This window comes from Trichomycterus rosablanca, chromosome 3 (assembly GCF_030014385.1).
Source record: "Trichomycterus rosablanca isolate fTriRos1 chromosome 3, fTriRos1.hap1, whole genome shotgun sequence".
NCBI lineage: Eukaryota > Metazoa > Chordata > Actinopteri > Siluriformes > Trichomycteridae > Trichomycterus > Trichomycterus rosablanca.
In genome coordinates this window covers 10,191,174-10,218,228 of record NC_085990.1, presented here as the reverse complement: position 1 = coordinate 10,218,228, position 27,055 = coordinate 10,191,174, and the positions used below count along the sequence as shown (strand labels likewise).

General features: G+C 41.3%; 1 protein-coding gene across 1 annotated transcript; it reads right to left on the bottom strand.

Moving 5' to 3' along the window:
- Positions 1-342: 342 nt before the first annotated feature.
- taf2 (TAF2 RNA polymerase II, TATA box binding protein (TBP)-associated factor) lies at positions 343-26,005 on the bottom strand. The gene is made up of 27 exons (XM_062991591.1): positions 25,971-26,005; positions 25,454-25,529; positions 24,268-24,428; positions 23,492-23,610; positions 23,020-23,161; positions 22,001-22,232; positions 21,093-21,277; positions 19,946-20,059; positions 18,343-18,442; positions 18,166-18,251; positions 15,112-15,247; positions 14,733-14,887; positions 13,926-14,040; positions 13,572-13,681; positions 13,300-13,365; positions 12,999-13,088; positions 12,449-12,701; positions 11,735-11,875; positions 11,525-11,635; positions 10,324-10,517; positions 9,372-9,511; positions 7,633-7,702; positions 5,267-5,376; positions 4,345-4,547; positions 3,030-3,188; positions 2,056-2,158; positions 343-1,883 (listed from the first exon to the last, which is right to left on the bottom strand). The coding sequence occupies exons 1-27, from the start codon at positions 26,003-26,005 to the stop codon at positions 1,612-1,614; spliced, it is 3,678 nt and encodes a 1,225-aa protein (XP_062847661.1). The 3' UTR covers positions 343-1,611.
- Positions 26,006-27,055: the final 1,050 nt, after the last annotated feature.

Sequence of the window (27,055 nt, the reverse complement as noted above, 5' to 3'; positions counted from 1 at the left end):
AATGTAAATGTTTTTCTAGAATAAACAATGTGTTCTGGGAGCAGCAAGATTAAACACAACTTAAACACAACATACTACTAAAAACCCCAAAACACTAAAGCTTCAGACTCCAGTTCTAGCCCTTTAAACTACACCTGAATCAACTCATTAGCTTTTTAACATAAATTTCTTCTGGACAGATTGTGTGTGTGGTCTGTTAGAGGAGAACTGTTGGACTCCATAACACTGAAGTAGAGAAAACAGATTCACTGTCGCAAATGTAAAATCAACAGCAAGCTGAAACAAACCTTGGTAGTTTATGCCAGTTCACAAAGCCCTTGTTTGCATTGGACTGTATCACAGTTAACCACAATTCTAAGTTTTTATTTGCATTTATTATAAAGGACAAAACATTATCTATTATCAAGATTATAAAACTTCTACAAGGAAAAAACACTGTAAAATATAACATTAAGAACTCATAGCTGGACAGAAATGAATAAGTTTCTCATGTTGAACTGAAGATTGCTTGAGGATGAAAATGCTGCTTTTCATGGCACAAGTAAGGTTTACAGCTAATTTGTCATTTCCAGGAGTTGGTAAAAGGACATTTTTTGTAGGAGAGGCGGCCTCAGTGGTCCATGTGTTGAGAGCTCAGTGTATGTGTGTGGTCAGTCAACACCGGAGAAAAAACTGAATCTGAGTTTCCTTCACATTTATAACAGGATGGACAGGAGTGGAGAGTTTTACTTGCTCAAATGTAAAAACAGATTACGACTGGTCATGTGACAACAAGTGAAATGGAAAGCAAGAGACTAGAATTTAATATTTAAATGCATGAATATTTTTAAATGCTAAATGTTATAATTTTTTTTTTATCCTACTTATTGTATGGAAATTTGTCAGGGGCAAGTTTAACAGCTGTGATGCTGCACCGTATCTGTGATGTGTTTGTTACATTACGACACCTTCACCAATCAACTTAAAGCTTTAAAAGTACAGCTGTTTCACAGTGTCGTGGTATTATGCAGAGATGTTGCATCCTACAGCGCAGCTCCAGCGTGTTACACCCGGAAAAGGAAACTACAAACTTAATTGGTAATAAACACTATTATATATATAAAAAAACAATAAAACCTTTATTAGGATGTGTTTTGTGATGAATATGTGGATTAAAACATAATAATGGGTGTTTGTTTAATTATTAATGCAAACAAAAGCTGCATAAGTGCCTCTGGGCACCTGGTTTAAAGCCCTGTGGAGGCGGGTATTCCTGCATCCTAAAGCCAATTACAATTCAGTTGACTTTTCACATGAGCTAATAAGAGGCCTACAAAAGTATTCTTCTAGGGCGGGCAATAAAATTGCTGGATATAAAATCCCTGCACTGGAAACAAACATGGGTTTACAGACTCCTAACAGTCAAAGTTCGCTTCGTGGATGTGATAATTAAAATGTTTCTGATATCCCATCTCCGTGCAGATATGGTACATTTTTACTGTACCAGACATCCTTCACCAATGAAAAAAAGTCTTTATAATGTTAAAAAGTCCATCTTGCCACCTGGTATTAAAAGCCTTCAGTTCCAGACAGGACAGTAACTTTATGCAGATGCACAGCGTGAAGATGAACTCAGTCAGACAGAGAGGGTGAGCGAATGCTGGCTGGACTATTTGAGAAGCCCATAAAATCACGGTCCTTTTCTCTGTCCTTGCTCTCATGCTTGTGTTTATGCTTGTGCTTGTGTTTGTGCTTCTTCTTCTTTTTCTTGTGCTCATGGTGATGGTGGTGATGATGGTGGTGGTGTTTGGACGAGGAAGAGGTGGTGCCTTCCTTGATAAAACCGGGCACTGGAGTGGCTGGCATGGACATCGCAACCTGCTCTACTGCCGGGGGTTCTCGACCTACGAGGAAGTTTAGCCACATTAATAATTACATCGTAGAATTAGAACATAAGCTGATTGGTGGACAAAGACAACAGAGAACATGTCTCAGGCTTGTAAAATTGTGAACATGTAGCTAAGCTGATCTGTAGCTGAATGAAATACTTTGTTGATTTGTGGTTGCACAGCTTACCTGGTGTGGAAGGCCTCTCCAGCATGTTTAGGTGGTGGTAAATGAACGCCTGACTGTCATGAACTGTATCCATATCTATGTCCTCTTCATCCTGAGTGGGAAACTGGAAAACAAAACAAACACATTAGTTAATTATTCTTATAATACAGATATAACCAAGCCTGCATGACTGTGGACAGCATCATCCATGTTTCAGCAGCTTCTAATTCATGGCAGACCTGTTTTTGGGTGGTTGTTGCTGGTTCTAGGATTACACACCACAAAGCGTGAATGAAATGAAATGAATATACTGTATGTTTCATTCTGTGCTAGTTTAGGCAAACAAACCAGCATTAACTTTAAGGAAATCAATGCTGAATAAACAACAACAACATAGTGATGGCTTACTGTTCTCTGGAGTTTTCAGAAGTCAGAAATTGGGAGAAACACACACAATGAATCACATTTTCCCTGGGTTTCAGAAAAGTTGTGAAATATCTGGATAAAAAGGTGTCTTACGTAAGAGTGGGTCATAATTACTGTTGAGGAGCTGCATTGTGTCATGATCTGTGAGCACCGACATGACCCTGTTTTAAAAGCCGACACAGGCGCATACACATGTCTTTGTTTTTGTGTGAGGAAACCAGGAGCTCCCGAAGAAAACACACACAGACACAAGGAGAACATGTAAACTTCACACAAAAAGGACCCTGGCCACTCAGCCGGGAAATCAAACCCAGGCCCTTCGACCCACTGTGCTTCCCCTGCAATACAACAAATATTCATATCTGCAAGATATAAACAGCAACTGTGTTTAAGGATGGAAAAGAAATTATGTACAGGAGGAGAATGGAGCTGGTGTACAGCTCTTGTCTCTAGCCTCTAGTATGAGAAGATTTTGGCAGTACGCCCTCATAAAGAGTAATGTCCTCATGTTCTCTCAGTGAATTAGAACTAGCATTTATTACAATCATGTATTACAATCTGTGACTTACTCGGCTCTTGACAGTTGCTTTGACCATTGGTTCATCCTGCAGCACTTGTCCAGGCTCTGGTGGCGAAGCCAGGGGAGTCTCTGCCTTCCTTTTCAGGCCCTGAGTAGCAAGGGCCATGCTACCCAATGCCGGCTCTATAACGATTTGATCATCCTTGATCTGAAGAGGGAGTTTAAAGAACATCTTATATACAGAATTTAGCCATTTCATAAAATTGTTTTCATTATTTACGACTCAAAGCCCTCAAAATAGAAAAACTAAAAGGTTTGCTGGCTCAGGTGACATTTGAAAAGATATCGTGACCCAAATGTGCAGATTCAACCTCACAACTGGTTGTAATGGTGTCACACTTAAAACAAACCAATAGCAAAACAAACACTGGGTCCAGAGTTGGCCTGAGCAGCTTTCGGTATTAGAACGAGAAGTCTCATCTTTGCAGCCGTTTCTGGTGGCTCAGCCCCCCAACACCGCCCCTTCCACAACACCCCCAACCTCAGAGCATCATTACAGATTTAATTTGGAAAAAATGCTATTTTGCTGAACGACAATCACATTTGTGCCAGATAGTTAATAATATTTGAATTGGCGGCACGGTGGCTTAGTGGGTAGCACTGTCGCCTCACAGCAACAAGATCCTGGGTTCGATCCCCAGGTGGGGCGGTCCGGGTCCTTTCTGTGCGGAGTTTGCATGTTCTCCCCGTGTCCGCGTGGGTTTCCTCCGGGTGCTCCGGTTTCCTCCCACAGTCCAAAAACATGCCACCAGGCTAATTGGAAAACACTGAATTGTCCTATGGATACCTAGCCGCTAGATGCACAAAAACCAGTGCATTGTAGTGCCGGTCCCAAGCCTGGATAAATAGGGAGGGTTGTGTCAGGAAGGGCATCCGGCGTAAAAATTGTGCCAAATCCCGCCGGCAACCCCTAACGGGAAGCCGGAAATGCCGACCCCGTAATCGAAAAACGGGACAAAGGCTGAGGAACAAGAGAAGAGAGTTAATAATATTTGAATTACATTTTATTTGTTTACTATTCTCTAGGCACACTGGTCTCTGGTCTTTTTTTACCCTCACTTAAAAGGTAGTAGCAGTACCAGAGTTCAGCTAGGGTGTCCGGGTCTTATTTGAAACAACAATCTTTTTATCACTAAATTATTAGCAGAAAAGTAAATCTGGCAACCCATTTACTAGGTTTGACCTGAAAAATAACCTGGGATTAAAAGAAAGAACGGTTAATGTAATAATCGGAACACTGTCGTAAATGTGACCCAGTGAACAGCTGAAAAGTCTAAAGTAAATAAAGTTTGAAATGTGCGTACACTGCCGGTGAAGATCATCTCTGGCATTAGCTCCGGACCCTCCTGTTCTGATTTAATGGTGGGGTTAAGGACAGCCTTCTTTTCTTTCAGATTGAGAACAAGGCCGAGCTCAGGGAGAGGCAGGCAGGCTGGTCTCGTCAGGCCAAAAAGAGTGTGGTAGACGTTTACAGCATCACAACGTAAACGCCAATCATGAGATGTACCTGTGGAAAAAATGCCTAGTTAATCCATCAGGTCAAAGCATAGCATTCAAAACATGGAGCTGGTATTTTACACTGGAAAAACACTAAATTTTATGCTTTAGACTTGAAAACCATACAGAAAGAGTGGGATTACGTTTATTTAAAGCACAAGTCTGGACTCTGTAGCCAAAGTGCAAAAGTGGGGCTGTAAGGAGTAAAACTGAATACTATATGAGCACAGCTCTCTAAAAACTTGCCCGAAACTTTGCAAAGCAGTGACTTTGTCAGAATCGACGGGGGGTTTTAAAAGGCTGTGTGTTTTCGATTAGATTGTGTTTTATGAGATTTTTCCATGTCGTAACGAGCATTGAAGCTTACTGGTGTTAAATAAGCAGATCCGCAGCACTTCACATCAAATAAATAAGGCTGGTGTTTATAGGTCAGTATGATGAAGAGAATTCTGAGGAAAATAATAAAATCCGTGCTGTTTCTTCAAACTTGAGCCAACACGTCTGGCTCTGATGTACTAAAAGCTGCAAACAAAGACTTTCTACATCCGTGCCAATTAACATCAACTAACCATAAAGGTGAAACCACAAAGCCCAGCGTGTTAGAACTACACAGACTGAAGCATCTGCAGTTGGTCTTGATGGCTGCCAATGTCTAGTAAGAGTGCTGCACATTTTCAGTATTTGGACTACAAAGGCATTTTAAAAACTGTGATTCTCGTTTTGACCTACCAGAGTTCATCAGCTTCCATAGTTGGTCCACCAGAGCCTCGGTGCACAGGGGCGACTCAGCAGCTTTGGTGAAGGGCGGATTCTTGGACATCATGCTAAGAATCTTATGTCTGCAAAAAAGCAACAATTCTAAATTAAACTTTTATGTGTCTAATGCAAATTATTAGCAATTTGTTTGCTGGCTGTTTGTCATTAAACGGCTAAAAGTATCTATTTAAGTTGCAATGTCACTTAAGAGCAGTACTTAATAATATAGTACAGGGGTACCCGGGGGGGGGGGGCGAGTGCCTGACCGGGGGGCGTGGCATTACGAGATTTTTTTACTTCTAAAACTAAAGCAATTCATTTTTCACCCACGGGAGACATATTTCTTTACTCTAACTGACCACGCTCACACGCACGTTTAATGTTATTCAGTTCTGTCTGAAAAAAACCTTCAAAATAGAGCTATCAGCGAAGATAACCGGTGACAAAAGCAACGACCGCTGTTATAAGACGTGTTTGTGTCTTTAAGAGAGACGCTCTGTTCACAGTATCGATTATAAGTGACTCGGGAGTCAATTCATTTTAAGCGCAGCGTAAGTTTCTTTTCTCAGTCATCTCTCCGTGTTTAGTGTTATAATGAATGTTGCGGTAGTAAATAAACACCAACTACTACAGAACATTTTGTGTGACTCGCTTACCTTAAAAAGCTCAGGCTTAATTATACTGAGTATTACCACAGAGTCAGAGTCGTTCTGCCTGTGGAGCTAAACGTTGTCAGTCAGAGCAGATGATCCCGAACTAACCAACTTAGTAATTGATGAACTTTTGTCTATGCTCTGTGAAGTAACGTTTTCTGCTCTCATCTACATCAAAAAGCAAGAACCGCTTATGATTTACCAAAGTGAACCACGAATTTATATAATGTGCTGATAGAATCGGCTCAGATGGGGTCGGACTGTATTATCTTTTTAAAATAATATTTTCAATCAGCAAAATTATATAATGTGCACAACATTAATTACGTTCTTTTAGCTTGTGGTGGTTGACGAAGGGCAGGGGGGCGTGGCGCAAGTTCACGGTTGGCACACGAAGGGGGGCGCATGTCCAAAAAGGTTGAAAACCCCTGATATAGTAAACAACAATAATAATAACCATATAGAAACAGCTGAGCAAAAACAATAATAAAATTTACATTTTCAGCAGACGCTTTTATCCAAAGCGACTTACACAATGAGCAATTGAGGGTTAAGGGCCTTGCTCAGGGACCCAACAGTGGCAACTTGGTGGTGGTGGGGTTTGAACCGACAACCTTCTGTTTACTAGTCCAGTACCTTAACCACTGAGCTATCACTGGCCCCAACACTATAATAATAAAAAATATAGTACAACACTTTTAATAATAATTAAAAAAAAAAGTAAAAATACGAATATTAGGAAAAAAAAACAAAAAAATTGAAATAATATAGTAATAATAAAAGAATAATAATGAAATAGTAATAACAATATAGTAAAATGTAATAATACTAGAATAATAATATAGTAAAACATTATACTATATTGAAAATAATACAAATATAATATAATACTACTAATAATAATATTATCAACAATTATAATATTTTATTTATTTATTAGGATTTTACCGTCATGTTGTACACACTTTGGTTACATTCATAACAGGACAGTTAATTACTGGTTACACAAGACTCATTAGTTCACAAATTAAATGTCAAACACAGTCATGGACAATTTTGTATCTTAAATTAACCTCACTTGCATGTCTTTGGACTGTGGGAGGAAACTGGAGCTTCCGGAGGAAACCCACACAGACACAGGGGGGAAAATACAAACTCCACACAGAAAAGACCCGGACCGCTCCACCTGGGAATCAAACCCAGGACCTTCTTGCTGTGAGGCGACAGTGGTACCCACCGAGCCACCATGTCGCCCTAATAATAATAACAATAATAATGTATTGATAACAACTATAATAATAATGAAATCTCAATAATAATTAATTATTAAATTATCCAATAATTAAATCTTATGTGGAATTGAAGTTTGGCCACTAAAAAGAAAACTGATATTAAATTTGCAACAACTGCTCCATCCTGATTAAGGTCAACGGCCAGTGCTAATTGGAACCTGCAGGACAACACTAATCTATTCACCATCTGCATGTTTTGAAGACACACAGACAAATGCAAAACTCCCTAAAGACAATGACTGGAGGAAAGAATCAAACCCAGCTGTCCGGGACAGCACATGCTGCTTCACACCACTGTGCTGTGCCGAGAAAAATGTTTATTCACTTTAAAAAAAAAAGATTGTGTGAGGTCACGGAAAATGTTTTCATACCCTCTTTGTACAACATCACTGACCTGACGTAGTGTGCTGGATCGTTCTGGACCAGGTCCAGCAACCACTGAAGCTCTTCAGCGCTCCTGTCCACTGGCAATAAACACAAAAACACACACACACACAGTTACACAAAGGCCTCTTTCAGTGCTGCCTGGCACAGTCTGATTAATAGGTTTGACATTAGGCCTGCACTGATCAGCCATGCTATGCTAAATTTTTTATGAGCTTGTTAAACTTGAGTCGGTCCCAGTCCAAACCCAAAAATGATTCTGGTCTCATTTAGTGGAGGGCTTCATCATTACAGCACTGTGCCAACACAAACACGTCCTTTTGAACCTTGGCTTGATGGCGCTTATTAACATCATATCCAATGTTCAGGGAATTGTAAAGTCTTTATTATTCTTATTTTTGTTCATTTAATCAAGGCAATGTGTATTTAAGTGTAATGACGTTTAATTTTCTCTTCTGTGAATATATATGTATTACGTACAGTATATGTATTTCAACATGTTATTGGTTGGTTGGTTATTATTAAATATGATATATAATCACATAAATCAACATGAATTTGTAATAAACGCAGGCTAACATATACTGTATGGCCAAAAGTGTATGGAGACGCCTTTTTATTAGGCTTTTAGCCAGGTTTTAGCCAGAATAATTTCTTAAGTATAAAATCCTTTAAAAATGTTTTATGCCTTACATTTCAGTGGGCTGGGGTGCACAAAGCAAGGCACATGGGCATGGTTTGATACGTTTGGTGTAGAGAAACTCCAGTGGCTAAGTGTTCACAAACTTGGTCATATAGCGTAGTTTTTTTTTTTTTAATTAGTGATGCAGTCTGTTGACGGCAGGACAACACGGGGCTTTTCCAATCTGTAGAATCATGCAAATTATTGTACGAACCGCAGTAAAGATATTGTATAGGTTCCGAAACATGCTTTATTATTTTCTAGGGCATGAACATTTCTACAACGTTGCTGAAAGTCAAAAGCTGTTTTTAAATGTCCAATATTAGATGGATATACTTCTTAACAAACAACACAGACTTGGATTTTCAAACTCATACCTCATATAAAACGGAACTGGCAAAATGCCAAAACACATATAACCTGCACTACGTAAATGCAGTTTTGAAGACAGACATAAAACATTACAACGTCTTTTGGTTTTCCTTAGGGGGTTTGAAAGCTGGAGGGTTTACAACGCTGTTGATGAAAAAAAGAGAAGTGCGTGTGGTTGTCACCCTGCTGACGAAAGAACCAAGCTGTGTTTACAACCCAGTGCTAAATGTGGTCATTAAAACATTACGTAATCTGTAGAAACAATCATAATAGCTAGAAGCTTAATTGTACATGCCCAGCTCAGGTTAGAAGGGCAGAAATTGTTCGTCTGACTGTGTTTGTAATAATGCGTTCAGATGACCAGCTGTGCTCTTAACAGAAATAACTATTTGAAATGAGAGACAAAAGAATACAGATAAAGAAGTGTGGTCCTATGTATGCTGAGACCCAGTAAAAAAAATCTGATGCCAACCAGTGTAAGGATGTGCACAGTGGCTTTTGCAAGTCTGTGGCCCTGCTCAGCCAGCCAGGGTGTGGACCAGCAGGCAGTGGTTGCCAGAGTGCACACAGTTGTCTACAGTTAATTTTATATATAAAAAACAATGAATAAACTATATGTTAAAGGTTGGGAAAAGGGTGCCCTGTGTAAACAAAACCTAAAACTGGATAACTGATCTGATGTAGAGAAAAAGCACCTCTGGTATAGTCGACCACAGCCTCCAGAGCAGCAACCCTCACATCCACAAAATGCCCGTATGCAGCGTATGCCTTAAATAGGCTGGGGTCACTGGGAATGTGGCCGTTCTTCTGCAGCATCCTGATGGCCCGTAGGCAGCTACCAAACATACAGAATAAAAGTAATTAAATATTGAAGAGTATTTAGCTTTGGCAGATGTAACAATAACACAATGACATCTGCTAGAAAATGAAAAAAAACAAAACGATTGCACCAACCAAAACGGGTAACATCACCAACATGATCTAACATCAAAACTACGCAGCATTTAAATCATACTGACTTGCACTCACAGCTCAGGAGGCAGAACAAACCTTTTTTCCCCTTTTCTCCCAATCTAGCCATATCCAATTACCCAGATATATTGGCTTCTTCTCATCTGTCTATGGTGGGTTCAGACAGGAAAAAGGGGATAGAAAAGGGAAAGAGCAGAAATGAAAGCTGACTGAACATTGCAAGCTGCCCAGAGTGTCTGCAACATCACAGTTCTCAGATAAACAGGAAAGAAAGGAAACCCAAAAATGAGCAGCTTTACACCCCACCCCACCAATTGGCACAGGGCAGTTTTGTCATGTCAGGCCTAACAGTGTTGCAGCACCGACTGGATTCCCAGGGATGTCGGCATCTGCACCGGCAGATTTTAAATTGTTTACAGGTTTGTTTTTAGGGATATTCCGAGATCTGAGACCAACTTTCAGTATTGCATGGGACAACACAGATCATCCCCATTATCCCTGGACTTGATGCATGCTTAAGGCGGTTTGCACAGCTTGCCAACAGAGAGAAGGGCTCAGCTATGGTAAGGATCTCTGTATCCAATTAGTATCAGTATGGGCAGAACTCAGAGCTTTGGTTCATCCCTAGTTTGCATTAAGCTGAGCGTGCAACCTAACACTAGGAAGTCCACGTACCTGACGGTGACAATGTTTCTGTAGCTGGGCAGCAGTTTCTCCATGTTAAGGTAGCGAGTCACTTCCTCCAAGATAAACTTGATGTCTGCGCTCAGATTGTCTATAGTGCGCACCTCGTTATTGATGCTGATGGCTGGTGTTAATGAGTTGGTCAAGGCATCAATCAACTCAGCACGGTAGTAGTTATCAGAAAACTAGAGAGACACAAAAAAACAAATCTGACAGATTCAGAAAAAATCTAAAGATTTATTTTTCTTTATTCAGGTTTATGATTATTATTCCTGATAAACAACAATCATGCTGCAGCAGGAAACGGTCTCTCCATAAGTAAAGAACATATACAGAGTTCAATAAAGTATAATAGAAACATTATTAATAGTAAACATAGTAAAGTTTTGGAGCGAAAGACAAATAACAATACACATACTCCCATTTCAACACCTCAGTAAGTACCATAAAAAGCGCTCGATTGTGTACCGGTCTAACCCGCTAGCACACCACTAAACAGTGTTTCAATTCGCAAGTTGGAATCTCAGCGGAGCCACCGACCTGGCTACGCGTTCTCACACACAATTGGCCATGTTTGAGGAAGGAAAGGTCCGACCGGGACTTATCCCCCTGCACTATGTGATCTTTGGGACTGTCCAGGCACCTGCACGAGTTGGAGGGTTACATGGAGCTTAGTGTGGGAACCCAATTCATCACTGGCAGGTGATAAGAAGGGGCCACATATTTAACGTGTCGAAAGGGGTGTGTGGTGATCTGCCTCTCCTTGATCAGATCGATGGTTGTGAAAGTGGCAGCGGATTCACAATCAGAAATTGGAAATGAGTAGGTTGGGAGATAAAAAGAGGGAACATACAGGAAAAAAAGAATCATTAAAAGCCAATTAGGCACTTTGGATGGCACTTATACACTAGCCCACTAGTGCAAAGAGTTTGAGTTTGTGTTCCTGTGCATAAGGTTCTTTGTAGAAATATATCCCTTCTTATTTGGTGAAAAAAGAAGTGTTGGGGGAAGCATGTGTTGGTCTGTGGATCTTTTCAGGCTGATGTGAGTTCTGTACATGCACAGGTGGGGGGGGGGGGGGGGGGGGGGGGGGGGAGTGAGTAAATACAATGAGGAGTTGGACATGACTAATAGAGAAGACAAACACACTAACTTACAATAACCTGAATTTGTAATGTTATAGATGTCTCACCTTGTTCTTGCTGTTATCATTGTATTTGATGAGGTCCAGAATGAAGTTAAGCACCTCTTTGGGGCAAAGATTCTGTATGTCCCTGAGCAATGCCATAGCCACTGGCATGGTCTACCAAAAACATGAAAAACCATTAGAAACCAGCTTTGATTTTTAAAAGTGAAGTAGTAAAATAATAGATAATAATAATAAGAGGACCCAAAGTGGTACCTTCTGCAGGAAGTAGCTTTGGAAGTTGATAAAGTTATTGGTCTTGACAATGTTGGGACAGCTCTTACAGCAGAACATGCGTGTGAAGAGGGACTTCATTGCTGGAGGACCGGACCATGTACTCATCATGGCGTTGGCGATCTGCAAAGATGTAAGTGTGTTTTTTTGTTTTTAATAAATTTCAAGTCACTGATTTTATCTGGCCTAAAGCACAGTCACACCACTTTTCTAAAGTTGGCATGGTTAGAGACTGGAGACTGGAAGGTTTTAGCTGGAAATGGTCCACCACTGTGGTTCAGTTACCAACTAAGCCATGACTTAGCTTTTTAGTTGTGGCTAACTGTAAATCTGGGAATGAATTCTGCTTTAATTTGCAGGCTTGAAGATCACTGCTGAGTTAAATCTCAGCAGAGACACACCTGGCCAGATGTCCACACAAACATTGGCTGAGTTTGAAAAAACGAAGGTTCGACGGTGTCTCTATAATACACATAATGCACATCTGCCAAGTTGCCACTGTTGGGCTCTTGAGCAAGACTTTTACACCTCAATTGCTTAGACTGTGTTATTCACAACTTTAAGTCATAATGCATCATGGGAAGAATACAACAACACAACACACACTGAACTGTGACAGGTATGTGTCATTACAGGTCTAGCAAAATGGATGGACTGTTTGGGGTGAGATACGAGATGCCGGCACCCTATTCTCACCTTGGCCAGGCAAAAGCAGGCCTGCATGCGCACTTTGTAGAAGCACGGCTCGTACTCCAGAATGTCTGTGAGGGCGAGGCGTGAGGAAGCAGAGGGGAATTTCTCCAGCGCCACGATAGCCTCCTCCTGTGCCACCACGTCCCGCTCGTACCGCAGCTGGTACTGCCACATGAAGTCAGCTTGGGCTAAATCCACCTTCCGCAGAACCGACATGTCCGGGTCGATCCGAATCCACAACAGTGGAGAGTCGGCACTGCACACAAGCAAAGACAACCCTCAGCACATCATCATGTAACATTGGTGCTACATTTAGTTTAGTAGCTATAATAACCAATTCTTATTTTAATTTTATCCTAGTCAGGTTCACAGTAGAACCAGTTCCACCAGGAAACACTAGGGACAAGGAATACCCTGCACTGGGCACCAATCCAAAAAATTGACATGTGGCCATGCCATCAGTAAGATACTCTCCAAAATGTCCTGATATAAGGACTTGGTGAAGAAAACAGGTATAATCGACAGACTGATTCTATTCTGGCCTTCTTCTCACCCTTGGCTGAAGAATGTGGTGGATGCTCTTCTGCTTAGTTCTGCACCAATCCTGTCTCTACCAGCCCTGCCTCTACTGCCTCTCTCTGCTCTGGGACACAAACTCACTGCCTTATCATGTCACCTGCAACTCTGTACAACTATCAGAACTGAAAAACACACTATCATCTTCCTAGTTTATAAAAAGAATAGACAGTGTTGATGACACAAAAACGTGTCTAATAGATAAAATATAGCCAGTTCTTGGTGACTCAGGCTTGTTGTGAAATGCAGGAAACGTAAATGAAGAATTGAAATCTTACTCCATGGCTGATAGGTCCATGTCAACCTCCTCACCATTCATCAAAGGGATTTTCTTCTTCTTGTTTCTAAAAAAATAAATACACCCACAGCCATGAGCATTAACACTTAAGAGTTATTCACCCTTCACAGAATTGTCATTTCTACATAAATTATAACCTTTAAAATGTGTATCTTTTATTCCCTAAAATACACACACAATCCGTTTTTAATACAATGAAAGACACCCCCACACTCTCCTGTTGAGAATGTCTTTTAGGTTGTTTGGTCATACCTTCTGCTTTTGGAATGGCAGGGTATGTCATGTTTAAGGCTGTTCTCTTCTATCTGTAGCGTGTGGTTGAAGGATCCGTCCAACTCCTGAACCGTCACCTTTATGGGGCCCTGCATGGAAACACAACAACACATGGACATTTATCCTTACAATTAACGTACAAAACAATTGCTAACAGGTGTAATGAATCAACCATTTATGTAAAGGAAATTATATGCTTCCAATTTTGCTGCAACAGTTTAGGGAACTGCCTTTTACATGCCTACAAGTCCCGTTTAGGTGATTTATATTTGTATGATCAGTCGTTTTATCACTCCTGTTAAAAACTGTCACCACAGGGGCTCTTGGACTCACCACATATTTCTGGGTGCCAGAAGAAGTATAGTCCTGGCGGATCTCCAGCTCCAGCACGTTCCTTTTCCTGTTAAAAGCAAAGCTGCCAAAAAACTTCACCACCCCACTTTGATCTCTGTGAATAAAGAGCTCAGGAAACATCAAAACAAGGTTGAAGCAGGATATAGGATAAAATTAAAGCTTTTTGGATTTTAGATTTTATTGTATACAGTCATTCAGTTATTGGGGTGCTTGGTGCTATCAGTGGGTCAGGCATCTACACAGATATTATAGGTTATGTTTAAGGAAGGAGGGGTGGCTAAACAGCCTAGTCCCTGGGAGGTGCACTTGTCAGTGTGCTCTCAGTGCTGGTCCCAAGCCCAGATTAAAATAACAAGGGTTGTGTCAACAAGGGTATCCATAAAACTGTGCCAAATCAGGTATGCAAACAAGAATGACCTGCTTTGGAAACCCTTAAAAACAGGAGCAAAAAGTTTCAATTTGAATGTATTCAATTCCCCTAAGCAATCTGGTGTTCCCTGTTACTTGCACAACAGACTTGCTGGCCAAGATTGGCTTAGGCTAGCATATATCTTCTCCTCTTTACACTGGTAAGCAGTGGATTGATAAAGAGAGCCAGAACACACATAGAACAACATGCTATGCTCAAATGTTTTCCTCTGCTGCTCACGTTCCTGCTTCAGACACAGCAGACTAGGGACTCTGTTGGAAAATAATGTATTAGAATGTTACGGCACCCAGGAACCCCAAAGAACCAGTAGTCTGTGCTTCAGAATCTCTAAACTTTAAGCAGTGCATGTAGGATACACCCATTGCTTCATCAAGGGTCCGATGTCTTTCCCCGACACGTTGGAGATGGACTTGAGAAAGCCGGAGGTGGATAAGAGCATCTGGCTCCACATGTGTGACTGGTACTTCTGTGACGATGCAGTGCTGGCCAGACTCAGCAGTTTGTTGAAAACCTGAAAAAGAAAGTCACATAAAAATGAGCCTAAACATCTGATCTGAGGTCAGCACACATAAGGATAGGCATGCTTGTATTTAATTGTTATTGAAAAATGGTGGTCACCTGACATTGGTTATATGACGCCATATGACGTATGGTCATATGAGTTGAGAGATGTAGCCAAACTGGGCTAGTGCAAAAGCCTTTAGATAAAAAAAACCCCAATATCTTTGTGGTTACCTGCAGCATAAACTCCATGCTGATTCGGTTCTCGATCAGCCTCATGACCAGGTGAGCTTTGCACTGGAACATTTTGTAGTACTCCCAGGAAAGTGTGTGTGAGTGTTTGATGGAGAAATGCAGGTGGGGAGTCGGGCTGAAAAAGAACAATGTTTCGTTAGTTCCATCATTCCCTCAGTTTGACTCAGCCAAGCCACAAACAGCTTCAGCATGAACCTGTAAGTGTCCAGACGCAGAGTCTCAAAGAAAGCTTTTTGCCAATGAGGAGGAAAAAAAATACAAGCACATTTTACGCATTCGGGCAGTTGTCTATGTTTGTCCAACATAAATTGGAAGAAATTATTATTCTAGATGTGTGCTAAACAAGTTGTCTGTGCTAGCTGTTTTGGACAAAGAAGTACGTGTTGCAAAAATCCCAAGACTCCCATGACATACCTGTTTATTGCGAGACTATGTAAACTTTGGACCTGAACTATTGCACTGGGAAAAGAAAAAAACCTTAGAAGTGCATCTGCTGCTCGTCTACATATTACAAGCACAAAGCAGTGTGTGTTTATAGATTTTTTTGGGTGGGTAGGGGTTGAGACTGGGGTGTTGCATTCAGACTTATATACTGCTCGACTCCTCCAGCTCCAGTTTTCTATGCTTGCACTGTAGAACCCTGCACTGTAGAACCCTAACAGGACCTGCTGGATTCTTCTTCTTTTGGCTGTAAAGGGTCTCCTGAACATCCTCCTCGGTCACACAAACTACCTGCATTTCCCATCTCACAGCATCCATAAAACTTCTCTTTGGCCTTCCTCTCCTTCTCAGCACCCTCTTCCTACAAAACTCTCAACCCTCTTCTGCACATGCCCAGACCATCTCAATCTCCCTAACTTTGTCTTCAAAACATTCTACCTGCGCCGTCCCTCTAATAAACTTTGTCCTAGCTTGCAGCTTCTTCATCTCTGCCACCTCTACATAACTTTCCTGTCTTCCTGTTATAGCAACTTAGTAGGTCTCACTACTGTTGTGCCGACTCTCCCTTTCACCCTGGCAGATACCCTGCAAATCATACCTGCCACTCTACGCCACCCTGCTTCTTCATCTCTATTCCACAGTCTCCATTACACTGTACACTCCACATAAATATATATATATATATATATATATATATATATATATATATATATATATATATATATACAGTGTATCACAAAAGTGAGTACACCCCTCACATTTCTGCAGATATTTAAGTATATCTTTTCATGGGACAACACTGACAAAATGACACTTTGACACAATGAAAAGTAGTCTGTGTGCAGCTTATATAACAGTGTAAATTTATTCTTCCCTCAAAATAACTCAATATACAGCCATTAATGTCTAAACCACCGGCAACAAAAGTGAGTACACCCCTAAGAGACTACACCCCTAAATGTCCAAATTGAGCACTGCTTGTCATTTTCCCTCCAAAATGTCATGTGACTCATTAGTGTTACTACATCTCAGGTGTGCATAGGGAGCAGGTGTGTTCAATTTAGTAGTACAGCTCTCACACTCTCTCATACTGGTCACTAAAAGTTCCAACATGGCACCTCATGGCAAAGAACTCTCTGAGGATCTTAAAAGACGAATTGTTGTGCTACATGAAGGTGGCCAAGGCTACAAGAAGATTGCCAACACCCTGAAACTGAGCTGCAGCACAGTGGCCAAGATCATCCAGCGTTTTAAAAGAGCAGGGTCCACTCAGAACAGACCTCGCGTTGGTCGTCCAAAGAAGCTGAGTGCACGTGCTCAGCGTCACATCCAACTGCTGTCTTTGAAAGATAGGCGCAGGAGTGCTGTCAGCATTGCTGCAGAGATTGAAAAGGTGGGGGGTCAGCCTGTCAGTGCTCAGACCATACGCCGCAAACTACATCAAATTGGTCTGCATGGCTGTCACCCCAGAAGGAAGCCTCTTCTGAAGTCTCTACACATGAAAGCCCGCAAACAGTTTGCTGAAGACATGTCAACAAAGGACATGGATTACTGGAACCATGTCCTATGGTCTGATGAGACCAAGATTAATTTGTTTGGTTCAGATGGTCTCAAGCATGTGTGGCGGCAATCAGGTGAGGAGTACAAAGATAAGTGTGTCATGCCTACAGTCAAGCATGGTGGTGGGAATGCCATCGTCTGGGGCTGCATGAGTGCAGCAGGTGTTGGGGAGTTACATTTCATTGAGGGACACATGAACTCCAATATGTACTGTGAAATACTGAAGCAGAGCATGATCCCCTCCCTCCGGAAACTGGGTCGCAGGGCAGTGTTCCAGCATGATAATGACCCCAAACACACCTCTAAGACGACCACTGCTTTATTGAAGAGGCTGAGGGTAAAGGTGATGGACTGGCCAAGCATGTCTCCAGACCTAAACCCAATAGAACATCTTTGGGGCATCCTCAAGCGGAAGGTGGAGGAGCGCAAAGTCTCGAATATCCGCCAGCTCAGTGATGTCGTCATGGAGGAGTGGAAAAGCATTCCAGTGGCAACCTGTGAAGCTCTGGTAAACTCCATGCCCAGGAGAGTTAAGGCAGTTCTGGGAAATAATGGTGGCCACACAAAATATTGACACTTCAGGAACTTTCACTAAGGGGTGTACTCACTTTTGTTGCCGGTGGTTTAGACATTAATGGCTGTATATTGAGTTATTTTGAGGGAAGAATAAATTTACACTGTTATATAAGCTGCACACAGACTACTTTTCATTGTGTCAAAGTGTCATTTTGTCAGTGTTGTCCCATGAAAAGATATACTTAAATATCTGCAGAAATGTGAGGGGTGTACTCACTTTTGTGATACACTGTATATATACAGTATATATATATATATATATATATATATATATATATATATGCGCACATGTACAAATTGCTATCAGTTTCAACATTAAAACAACTGATACTTGATAGGAAAAAGTATGAAATACAGTATGGATTCTCCTTCTCCCCCACTGATAATATACAAACGTTATTTGACTGGTTTGTGTGTGTGTTTATTGGCATGCATGTGCAAATGGGTAAGCATTACCTGTCTTTTTCCTTTCCTCCAATGAAAGTAGGGTGCAGTAGGACACCTCCTGTCTTCAGCTCATATTCCACAATCTTATCCAGCTCCTGAGGGAAATCACACAATTAGTACCAAATAAAGCAACTTCAACTGCTTCTTCAATGGCATCTTCAAACATCCAGCAGTCTCACTTCTTACCTCACGGATCCAGTACCGATACTCATTGACTCCAAACGTCTTTTTGAGGTAGAGGCCATATATGTAGCCTGAGATGCCCTTCAGGACCCATTCATCAGACCTGCCAACCAAAGCAGAAGGGTATTAAACTCAAGCTAATCTGACACAGACATACAAAAATGTGTTTCTAAGGGTTAGCTGGCAAACAGTTGACAGACCTGTGTATTTCTAACAAGACATGAAAAAAAGCTGGATCACCACACGCCCCCTTCGACATGTGTCAAATCTACAGTCACTTCTTATCTCCTGCCAATGTTGGGTTCCAACACAGAGCAGTATGGGGAGCCACGCTAAGCTTCATGTGACATCCCCCACCCATCAATTCTCACAGATGCGTGGACCAGTCTCAGAGATTGGATGTCACAGCGGGAAGAGACCTTGTCCAACCTTCACTTCCACAAACATGGCCAACTGTGCTTGTTTGGGCACCTGGCCAGGTTGGTGGCGCTACTAAAACTCAAATTTTAACTTGTGTCAGACCACTGAATTTATCTAGGTTACTGACATAAAATTTCATGTGTCCCAACAATTACAGCCATTCAAAATTAATGGCACGTCCAGGCGAACAGGAGCATACACTAATACGTGATTATTACATTTTACTTTATGGATACAATCAGACTAGGTGTATTTATTTAGGCACAGAGAAATCAACGGCTAGTCAACCAAACACTACCAAGGAAATTTAGACACCATGCCAGAATGTGGCATTTGTAGTCTTAAAAACACCTGCAGAATGATTGCAATCCCTCATAAGTACATGTAAACTTTCACCCCATTTGAAAATAAATGCTGCTGGCACACAGCTGTACCTTCAAACAGCAAATTAAAGCACATGACGTGAGGCGGACATCAGGAAGAACGATGTAGGCGGGGAGGGAGTCGGTGTGAAACGATGGCTAAGACTCATAGCGATCTGACTCTAATTACAGACGTGAACAGCACTAACACACGACCGACTGTTCTCAATAACAGATGGTGTTCGGTTATGCAACCGAGCCTGCACACATCCAAATGGAGAGGCAGTACGCGGTACTGGAGCCCAAACATCTGATTCAGGTTTAAGGCGCACATAAGGAGGTGCATTGTGTCAAGAGTTCTGCAAACCTCCAGTGCAATTGCAACATCTTGGAGAAGGCTGATTCCAAAACTGTGTTGCAATCTGTGCAAAACCAGAGTACAAGAGTAAAAAAGTAGGAGTAAGATGTAACAGAAGAGAATTTTACGTTGGGTTGAAACGATTAGCAGTACAGTGCTAGCAAAACAAACCCCAGCCCTATCAGAGAGCGAGTGTTAAAACAGAGGTAGAACTCCAAAAAAAAAAAAGTGTGTCTGTTTCTAGTGGATTCCACCAGTGTTTTTCCCCTCATGTTCCACCCACACTTTGGACATATATTCCATTCTCCACTGCACCCTTGAGTTTCACAAAAATCTTCCACAACTTGACCAGGTGCAGGAGCCTTAACCAAATAGGTGTCACTATTGCAGCGGTAATAGAGTGATACCCCAATTCAGCCTTCCTTCCCTTTAAGGCTGGCAGCTGTCTCTGTAGAGCGCCACTTACCATGACATACGGGAGATGTAGCAGCCAAAAAACTGTTGTGCCAGGCCCTGTGCCAAGCAGCGGCGTGTCAGTGGGGTCTGGTCAATGATCACACTACTGTGGAGCAGGTTTGTACTGCAAAATCAAACACAAACAAATAATTAACAGTCATGTCAGTCCTGGGATTTTAAATATTTCTGCAAGGATTCTTTTTATGTGACACAAAGGGTTGAACACGTATGTAAATCTGCGGGGGTCATACATACATATAAACATACAGAAAGAGGATTACCTCTGTGGTGCAGAGATACAATAACATTTACCTTTGTGGAATGATTTCCTAATATTTTTTATCAGGGATTATGATTGAATACAGCTGGTGACTTATAAATATAAATAGGGCTAGTTTAACCGCACCATTTCATAAGCATGTTAAACACTGTTCACTTGACAAGGTCATGAGGGAAGATGGCATGTAAAGAAATGTCCTGTTGGTCTGTCATGAGTCGGTGGCTGCCAGATCATGGGTGACACTGTCCACAAGCAATCAATATTAACATTAGGATGGCTAAGGGGCTGCCGGACACTAAAGCCTTTATGTCCACTGCAAAGTTCGCTCCAATTTATATAGACCAGGATAAAGTTCCTCTAGGCATAAGGTCATAGCTTGGGTCTTTTTTCCCCCCAACCTTTCCAGTGGTGTTCCATGTACTCCATAAGAGGTGCAGTAAGGTTAGACTAGCCCTATTTATGTGGGCATAAGACACCACATGCTGTAAATCTCCACTCTTGTATGAAAGTTTTAAACTGAATTCTGGGGTGCGTCCAGAAATTTATGAGCTCGGGCACTGATGTACAAGAAGGCCTGGTTTGCAATCAATGTTTTGCACAAAGGCACAGTCAGAAAATAGCCGTCTCGCCCACTCCAAACTGTTGCCATGACACAACATATGATTTATTAGATATATTTAATTGTATACACCTGTTGACAAAAGGGGTGTCCATATATTTTTGACCACATGTTCAGAACACTTTGGTCTGGATCAGAGCAAAGGATTTAAACTGACCTGCCTGTCAACACTAGTATAGTATTGGCATGTCTTACTAATATAGCAGATTAACATTTTCGTTTTCTAGCACCCCTGTACACCCCTGTACTGTAATTTACCTAAAGATACTCATGGAGGCGTAGGAGGAGACCTGCACATAGGCTTCATCAACAAAAACCGTTTTGAAGCAGGAGTATGGGTAGCGGCATGTCAGGATCTCCTCGTAGAACTCAAACACCTCGTGCAGGTACGACATGGTGTGCTTCAGCAGAGGCAGCAGCTGCGGCAGGCAGAAATGTGTAACCTAAAACATATTTTTTTTTAAATGAAAACATTAGAACTATGAATCGCTATGCTATTCCGTGAGTCATTTACCCTTGTGCAGCTGTATTGATAAAGCAGTTGACCTTCCTCTTTCCCTCCCTCAGGCATTGCCCGGCCCGGTCGATAGCCACCACTCAGATCTCAAAATCACGATTATAAACACAGCCTAACTTACTAAAACCAGATATTTGACATGTCTTTAGCTAATTTGTCTATTTTGAAGTACTATATATTTTTAAGAGAAATACAAAAACTATAGGAAAAGGCTGGACCAATGACATCACTGGGTCTTATTACGCAACAAAACAAAAAACTATGTAGTGGTATCAACTAGGAGGTCCAGTATTGGTAAATAAAAAAGTGTAGAGTGTGAAGAATATAGTTAAGGTCATAGCTTGATGAACAGTGAGGTCATTTTCTGGCATTACGAAGCCTTTAAATAATTAAAAAACAGCCAAACGTGGCAGTTCTTGAAGAAAGAAGTCCAGACTTTACTGTTAGGATGTCTGGTGTGTGTAAAAACAAAGTCCAATGGTTCCCTGTCATCACCTAGTGGCCACAAGAGGAAACATCCAATTTGCACCCTAATGTTCCTGACCAGGATGAAGGGGTCAGTGAGAATGATGCATAGACGCATATGTGGTTGTGCTTCAGTGTGAACTGATGGTGTTATTTTGTTACTGAGCAGCTTCACTACACCCACCTCATGCATGTACGGGTCCACAAGAATCTCGAAGGGCCCTATAGCCAGTGAGATGTTGGGGGCAGCAGTGGGGATGGGCAGCAGATAGTGATAGGTCTTCTTGCGCATGTCATGTGTGTAGATGGTCTCGATGAGGTCACCGCCAGACACTGCCACCATTGAGGCGTCCACAGTAAACTCCAACTTCCACGTGCACAGCTCCGAGTACGAGTCCACGCATGGAAACCAGAACCTGCACATCACACCAAATCACCTCAAAATTGCTGGATGTTTCATATTTATTTATTTATTAGGATTTTAACATCTTTACAAGTGTTTTACACACTTTGGTTACATTCATGACAGAACAGGTAGTTACTGGTTACACGAGATTTATCAGTTCAAGTTTTTTTATGTCAAACGCAGTCATGGACAATTTTGTATCTCCAATTTACCTCACTTGCATGTCTTTGGACTGTGGGAGGAAACCAGAGCTCCTGGAGAAAACCCACACAAACACGGAAAGAACATGCAAACTCCACACAGAAAGGAACAGGACCGCTCCACCTGGGAATCGAACCCAGGACCTTCTGTGGGGTGACAGTGCTACCCACCGAGACACTGTGCCGCCCCTGGACGTTTAATATATGGCCAAAAATACATGGGCACCCCTTTTAATGACTGAATTTGAGTGTTTTAGCCACACTCACTGCTAACAGGTGTATTGAAACAATGAAATAAAATAAAACAATGACAAACAATGTTTCCTACTTTAAAGCAACTTCATGAGGAAAGCCCTTGCCTGTTTCAGCATTACGTGCCTCTGTGCACAAAGCAGGGTTTTGAAAAGGTATGGATGAACTCCAGGTATCTACCACCCCTGTCCTGATTAAGGACAGCCACAGACTGCCTATTGTCACCTCCGGCACTTCTTTTCACAGAGGCGGAGTCTCCTAGAGAGCCGTATCACAGCTTCCTCGACCACCTGGCAGAGCTCTAGATCCATAACGTGTAGCTTTTTACTTTTGGTGTTTGCTGACCTTGTGGAATTCTGATATCCGCAGGAGAAGACGTGTGCTCCCTTTTCAGCCATGCTGCCCTCCATGTCAGGTACAACAAAATGGAGCCCACCCTTAGGCTGGTCCAGTGAGAACTCGATGTACACCTTCAGAACTTTAATCTCTGATAATGAAGCACACAGATCAAAAAATATTCTGTTAGGAAGTCTGACTCCCCTATAAGGGGAGGTTATAGTACATCAAATCAGATGAGGAAAATTAATAAAAAGGAACAAAAAACAAACATCCACTGAAAAACTTTTGCATACAACTATGTAAAAGCCTTCTGCAAATGTATACACTTACAGTGTGCCCCCCCCCAATCAATTCAAAACAGGACAGACTATTATAAAACTAAATAGCTTTAGATTATTCAGATGTTGGATCTTTCCCAGTACAGCAGGGTGTGTGGTGTATGTGCTGATGATACAAGTGTATCAGACACCAAGCTCACCATCTCCAAGCTTCCATATCTCAGAGGGTACTTTAATGGACAGCTCTCCATTCCCAGCATCCGCATCCACAGCACTCACAGCTGCAGCGTACGCACTGGAAAAATAGTTCAGGTTCCTCCTGCAACATAAACACAGCACACATTAAACTGTCCAAAACTAAATGAAATCCTTCCAAAATGTTACAATAATCCACAATGATGTACACCATATGGACAAAAGTATTGAGACACCCCCTATAATTACTGAAATTATGTGTTTCAGCCACAACAACTGCTAACGTGTAATAAATCAATTAAACTGCATCCAACTTTGTTTTAGAAAAGCCCTTCTCTGTTCCTGCATGACTGTACCCCTGTTCACAAAGCACGCTCTACATAAGCGTGAAGAAAAGCTTGGTTTAAGAAAACTTCAGTGTCCTGCTCAGATCCCTGACCTCAGCCCCACTAAACAGCTTCGGAATGGACCAACATCAGTGCCCAGCTATACAAATGCTCTTTTGACTAAATGGGCAAAAATTCCAACAGACATATTTCAAAAACTTGTGAGAGGCCTTCACAGAAGAGTGTCTGGTGTTATAGCTGGACAATTCACATATAGGTCACTCTATTTTAATGCCATTTGTTTTTGAAATAGGATGTCAAATACTTTTGGCCATATAGTGTACCTACTACCCAGCTGCCTGTATGAGTGCAAAGTCTTTTAAATGTTTAAGCTGGCTAGAGTATGTTCTGTTCTCCTTGACTGCTGTAAAAAAATCTGAAAGTGCACCACTTACTGTTTGGATTCATGATGGCAGACCTCAAGTGTGGGGTCGTTATAAATAAAGGGCACCTCCAGATCATTCACTCGCACCCTGTAAATGCGACACTGCTTGCTGTTTAGCTTAATGCGGTTCAGGTTCACCACGGTGGGAAAGATGGTCAGCTCCACAAAGCCCTGATACAAACACAATTTAACAAGAAAGCTCAGTGAAAACACCATCAAAACAAATTTTCGGCAAATGTAGTCAGCAAACACACATGGTTCAGTGTCAGAAGTTCCTTACTTTAGTTTTGCACTAGATATGTTAGACCGATAGAGCTAGCCAGTTTGAGAGTACCAAACCAAAATCGTCCCACGAACATGCATTACGGTCCATCATGTAGATGATTACCTGTCCAGCTTTATATCAATGGCCACTTTATTGAAAAATCTTTACCTGATCTGATAAATCCATGGACCCTGTAACCTGTATGGTTTGTAATTGTGTGGGTTGAGTTTACTTGGCACACAATATTCCTAATACCAACTAAGCATCATTTATATCCTTTATGGATATAATTTATCACCTCAATGTCCATTTTCACTGCATAGTACCCTATGGAAATGATGTTTTGACTACATGATACCACATTAGGTATCTGTATTTCAATTGCCAAGTAACCTGTACTGTACATAAGAACCTGTGCTAAATTTGGTTTAACTTTATGACCAGGGGCCCAGGTGAGTTGTACCCTTGTGGTTACGGTACTGGGCTAGTAATCAGAAGGTTGCCACTGTTGGGCCCTTGAGCAAGGCCCTTAACCATCAATTGCTTACACTGTATCCTGGAAGTCGCTTTGGATAAATGTGTCTGATAAATGCTAAGAATGTAAATGTCATGTAAATGTATTGAAGCAAGGTGGAGCAAGAAACAGGCCTATTTATTGTACAGTACAGGACAACAGACACTGGAAACAAGGGATTACAAATTTGAAAAATGGACTGTATTGTAGCATGTAATAAAGCAATATTCTCAATGGCTTCTCTTAGCATATTTGGGATGTAGAAAAAAGAGATTTGAACACAAATGTACATCTAAAAATCTGCAGTAAGTAATGCAGTCGTATTTACATAGACTATCATTTTAGTATCCTGTGTTTATATGCTGTACCTAACAATGTGGCCTGTGAATGTAAATATGAAGAAAGATAAGAACTTACAATGACTGATTTCCTCTGGAAGTTGATGTTGTTGATGCACACCACCTGATGGGTTGTGTTATCAGATAAAGAATAACTGTTAAATGAGAAGAACTACAGTGATGCTGTTTACAGTCAATTGTTGTATTAATGTGAGACAGTGTAAGAATAAAATTGATACTTATAGTTTGTAAGGTCGGGGACTCTCGAAGCCCTTGTCTTTCTTGCGATTCATTTTGGAGGGTTTGGAGTTTTATATACAGTTGAAAGTGGTTCCCACATGAGAAGTTAAGCGGTTATAATATGTTATAAAGGCTTAATGTGCTGTAAACAAACTGAAACTGACTTCACTTGTACCCAGTAGCACTGAGCTACCTAGTTATGTTTATATGCGTGTATTTCAGCCTGGTAACCACAAATAACCATGCTTTTGTTTCGCAGTCGTAAAAACAATAGAATAAAGAATCTAAATGACAGTTAAATTGCATAAAACCCATTATTTAACTTCCTTTAAGGAAGAACATCCTTAGCTTTGTACCGCTCACACGACACCGACTCTCCACATTCCGCCATGTTCCTGATTCACAAGCTGTGTCCCAAACCACACACTATTCCCTACCTTGCCCACTAATTAGGAACCCTTATTTTTATTTATGTCCAAAACGTGCTCATTATAGCAAACGAAACAAAACTAAAAACATCAGACGTTTAACTTTTTTTTGTTTTGTTTTAATAGATTAAATAAAAAATAGCATAAACATACTGCGCACTCTTAGTGAAATTTGCCTTGTTATAGGGAATAGGGAGTAGGCCGCGATTTGAGACACAACCAAAAAACAAAAACATTGTTAGAGTGTACTGATTTTATTTCTACACTATATATACAGTTTAACGACTATATTTTAAAATAAAATTTGTTGTATTTTTATAGTACATTTTGACAAACTTCGTGGACAAATTTAACGCGGGGTCGTCTGGGCCAAACAGAGCTCGCCTTCTCATCCGGGCATTTTTGCTCCCTCTCTCACTCACTCACTCACTTGCTCGCTCACTCACTCACTCACATCTAGGGAAAATGCAGAGCAACCATTTCACCTGCTACATGTTTTTGGATGGTGGATGGAAGCACCCTGATAAAATCCACTTAGACTTGGGTGGAACCTGGAAAAGTAGTCAAGGGCTTTAGCTCAGTCATTTATATTAGAAACTTGTGCTACCAGGGATCTGTTGTCAGCCTTCAGTTTGGAAAATCATTTTGTGGGCCACTTATAAATGTGTTTTAAGAATCTGTGGGTCATTTGTATCCTGTATTCTTGGTTTCGACATGCCAGCAATAGACAATGATCTCGCATAATTTTGTAATAAATAAGTAATTAATTTTTCGCATATCCCATCTAGTCTGGAAGCTGGGGTCAGAGCTCAGGGTCTATTATGCGGCACCCCTGGAGCAGAGAGGGTTAAGGGTCTTGCTTAAGGGCCCAACAGTGGCTGCATGGCAGAGCTCTACCCATTGGTTACCACTGTCCAGAAACTGGACTACTGTGTTCTCTGCAAAGTTATGAAACTTTCTACATCACCAAATTCTAAACTTTAATAAAATAAAATTTATGGACTAAGAAATGT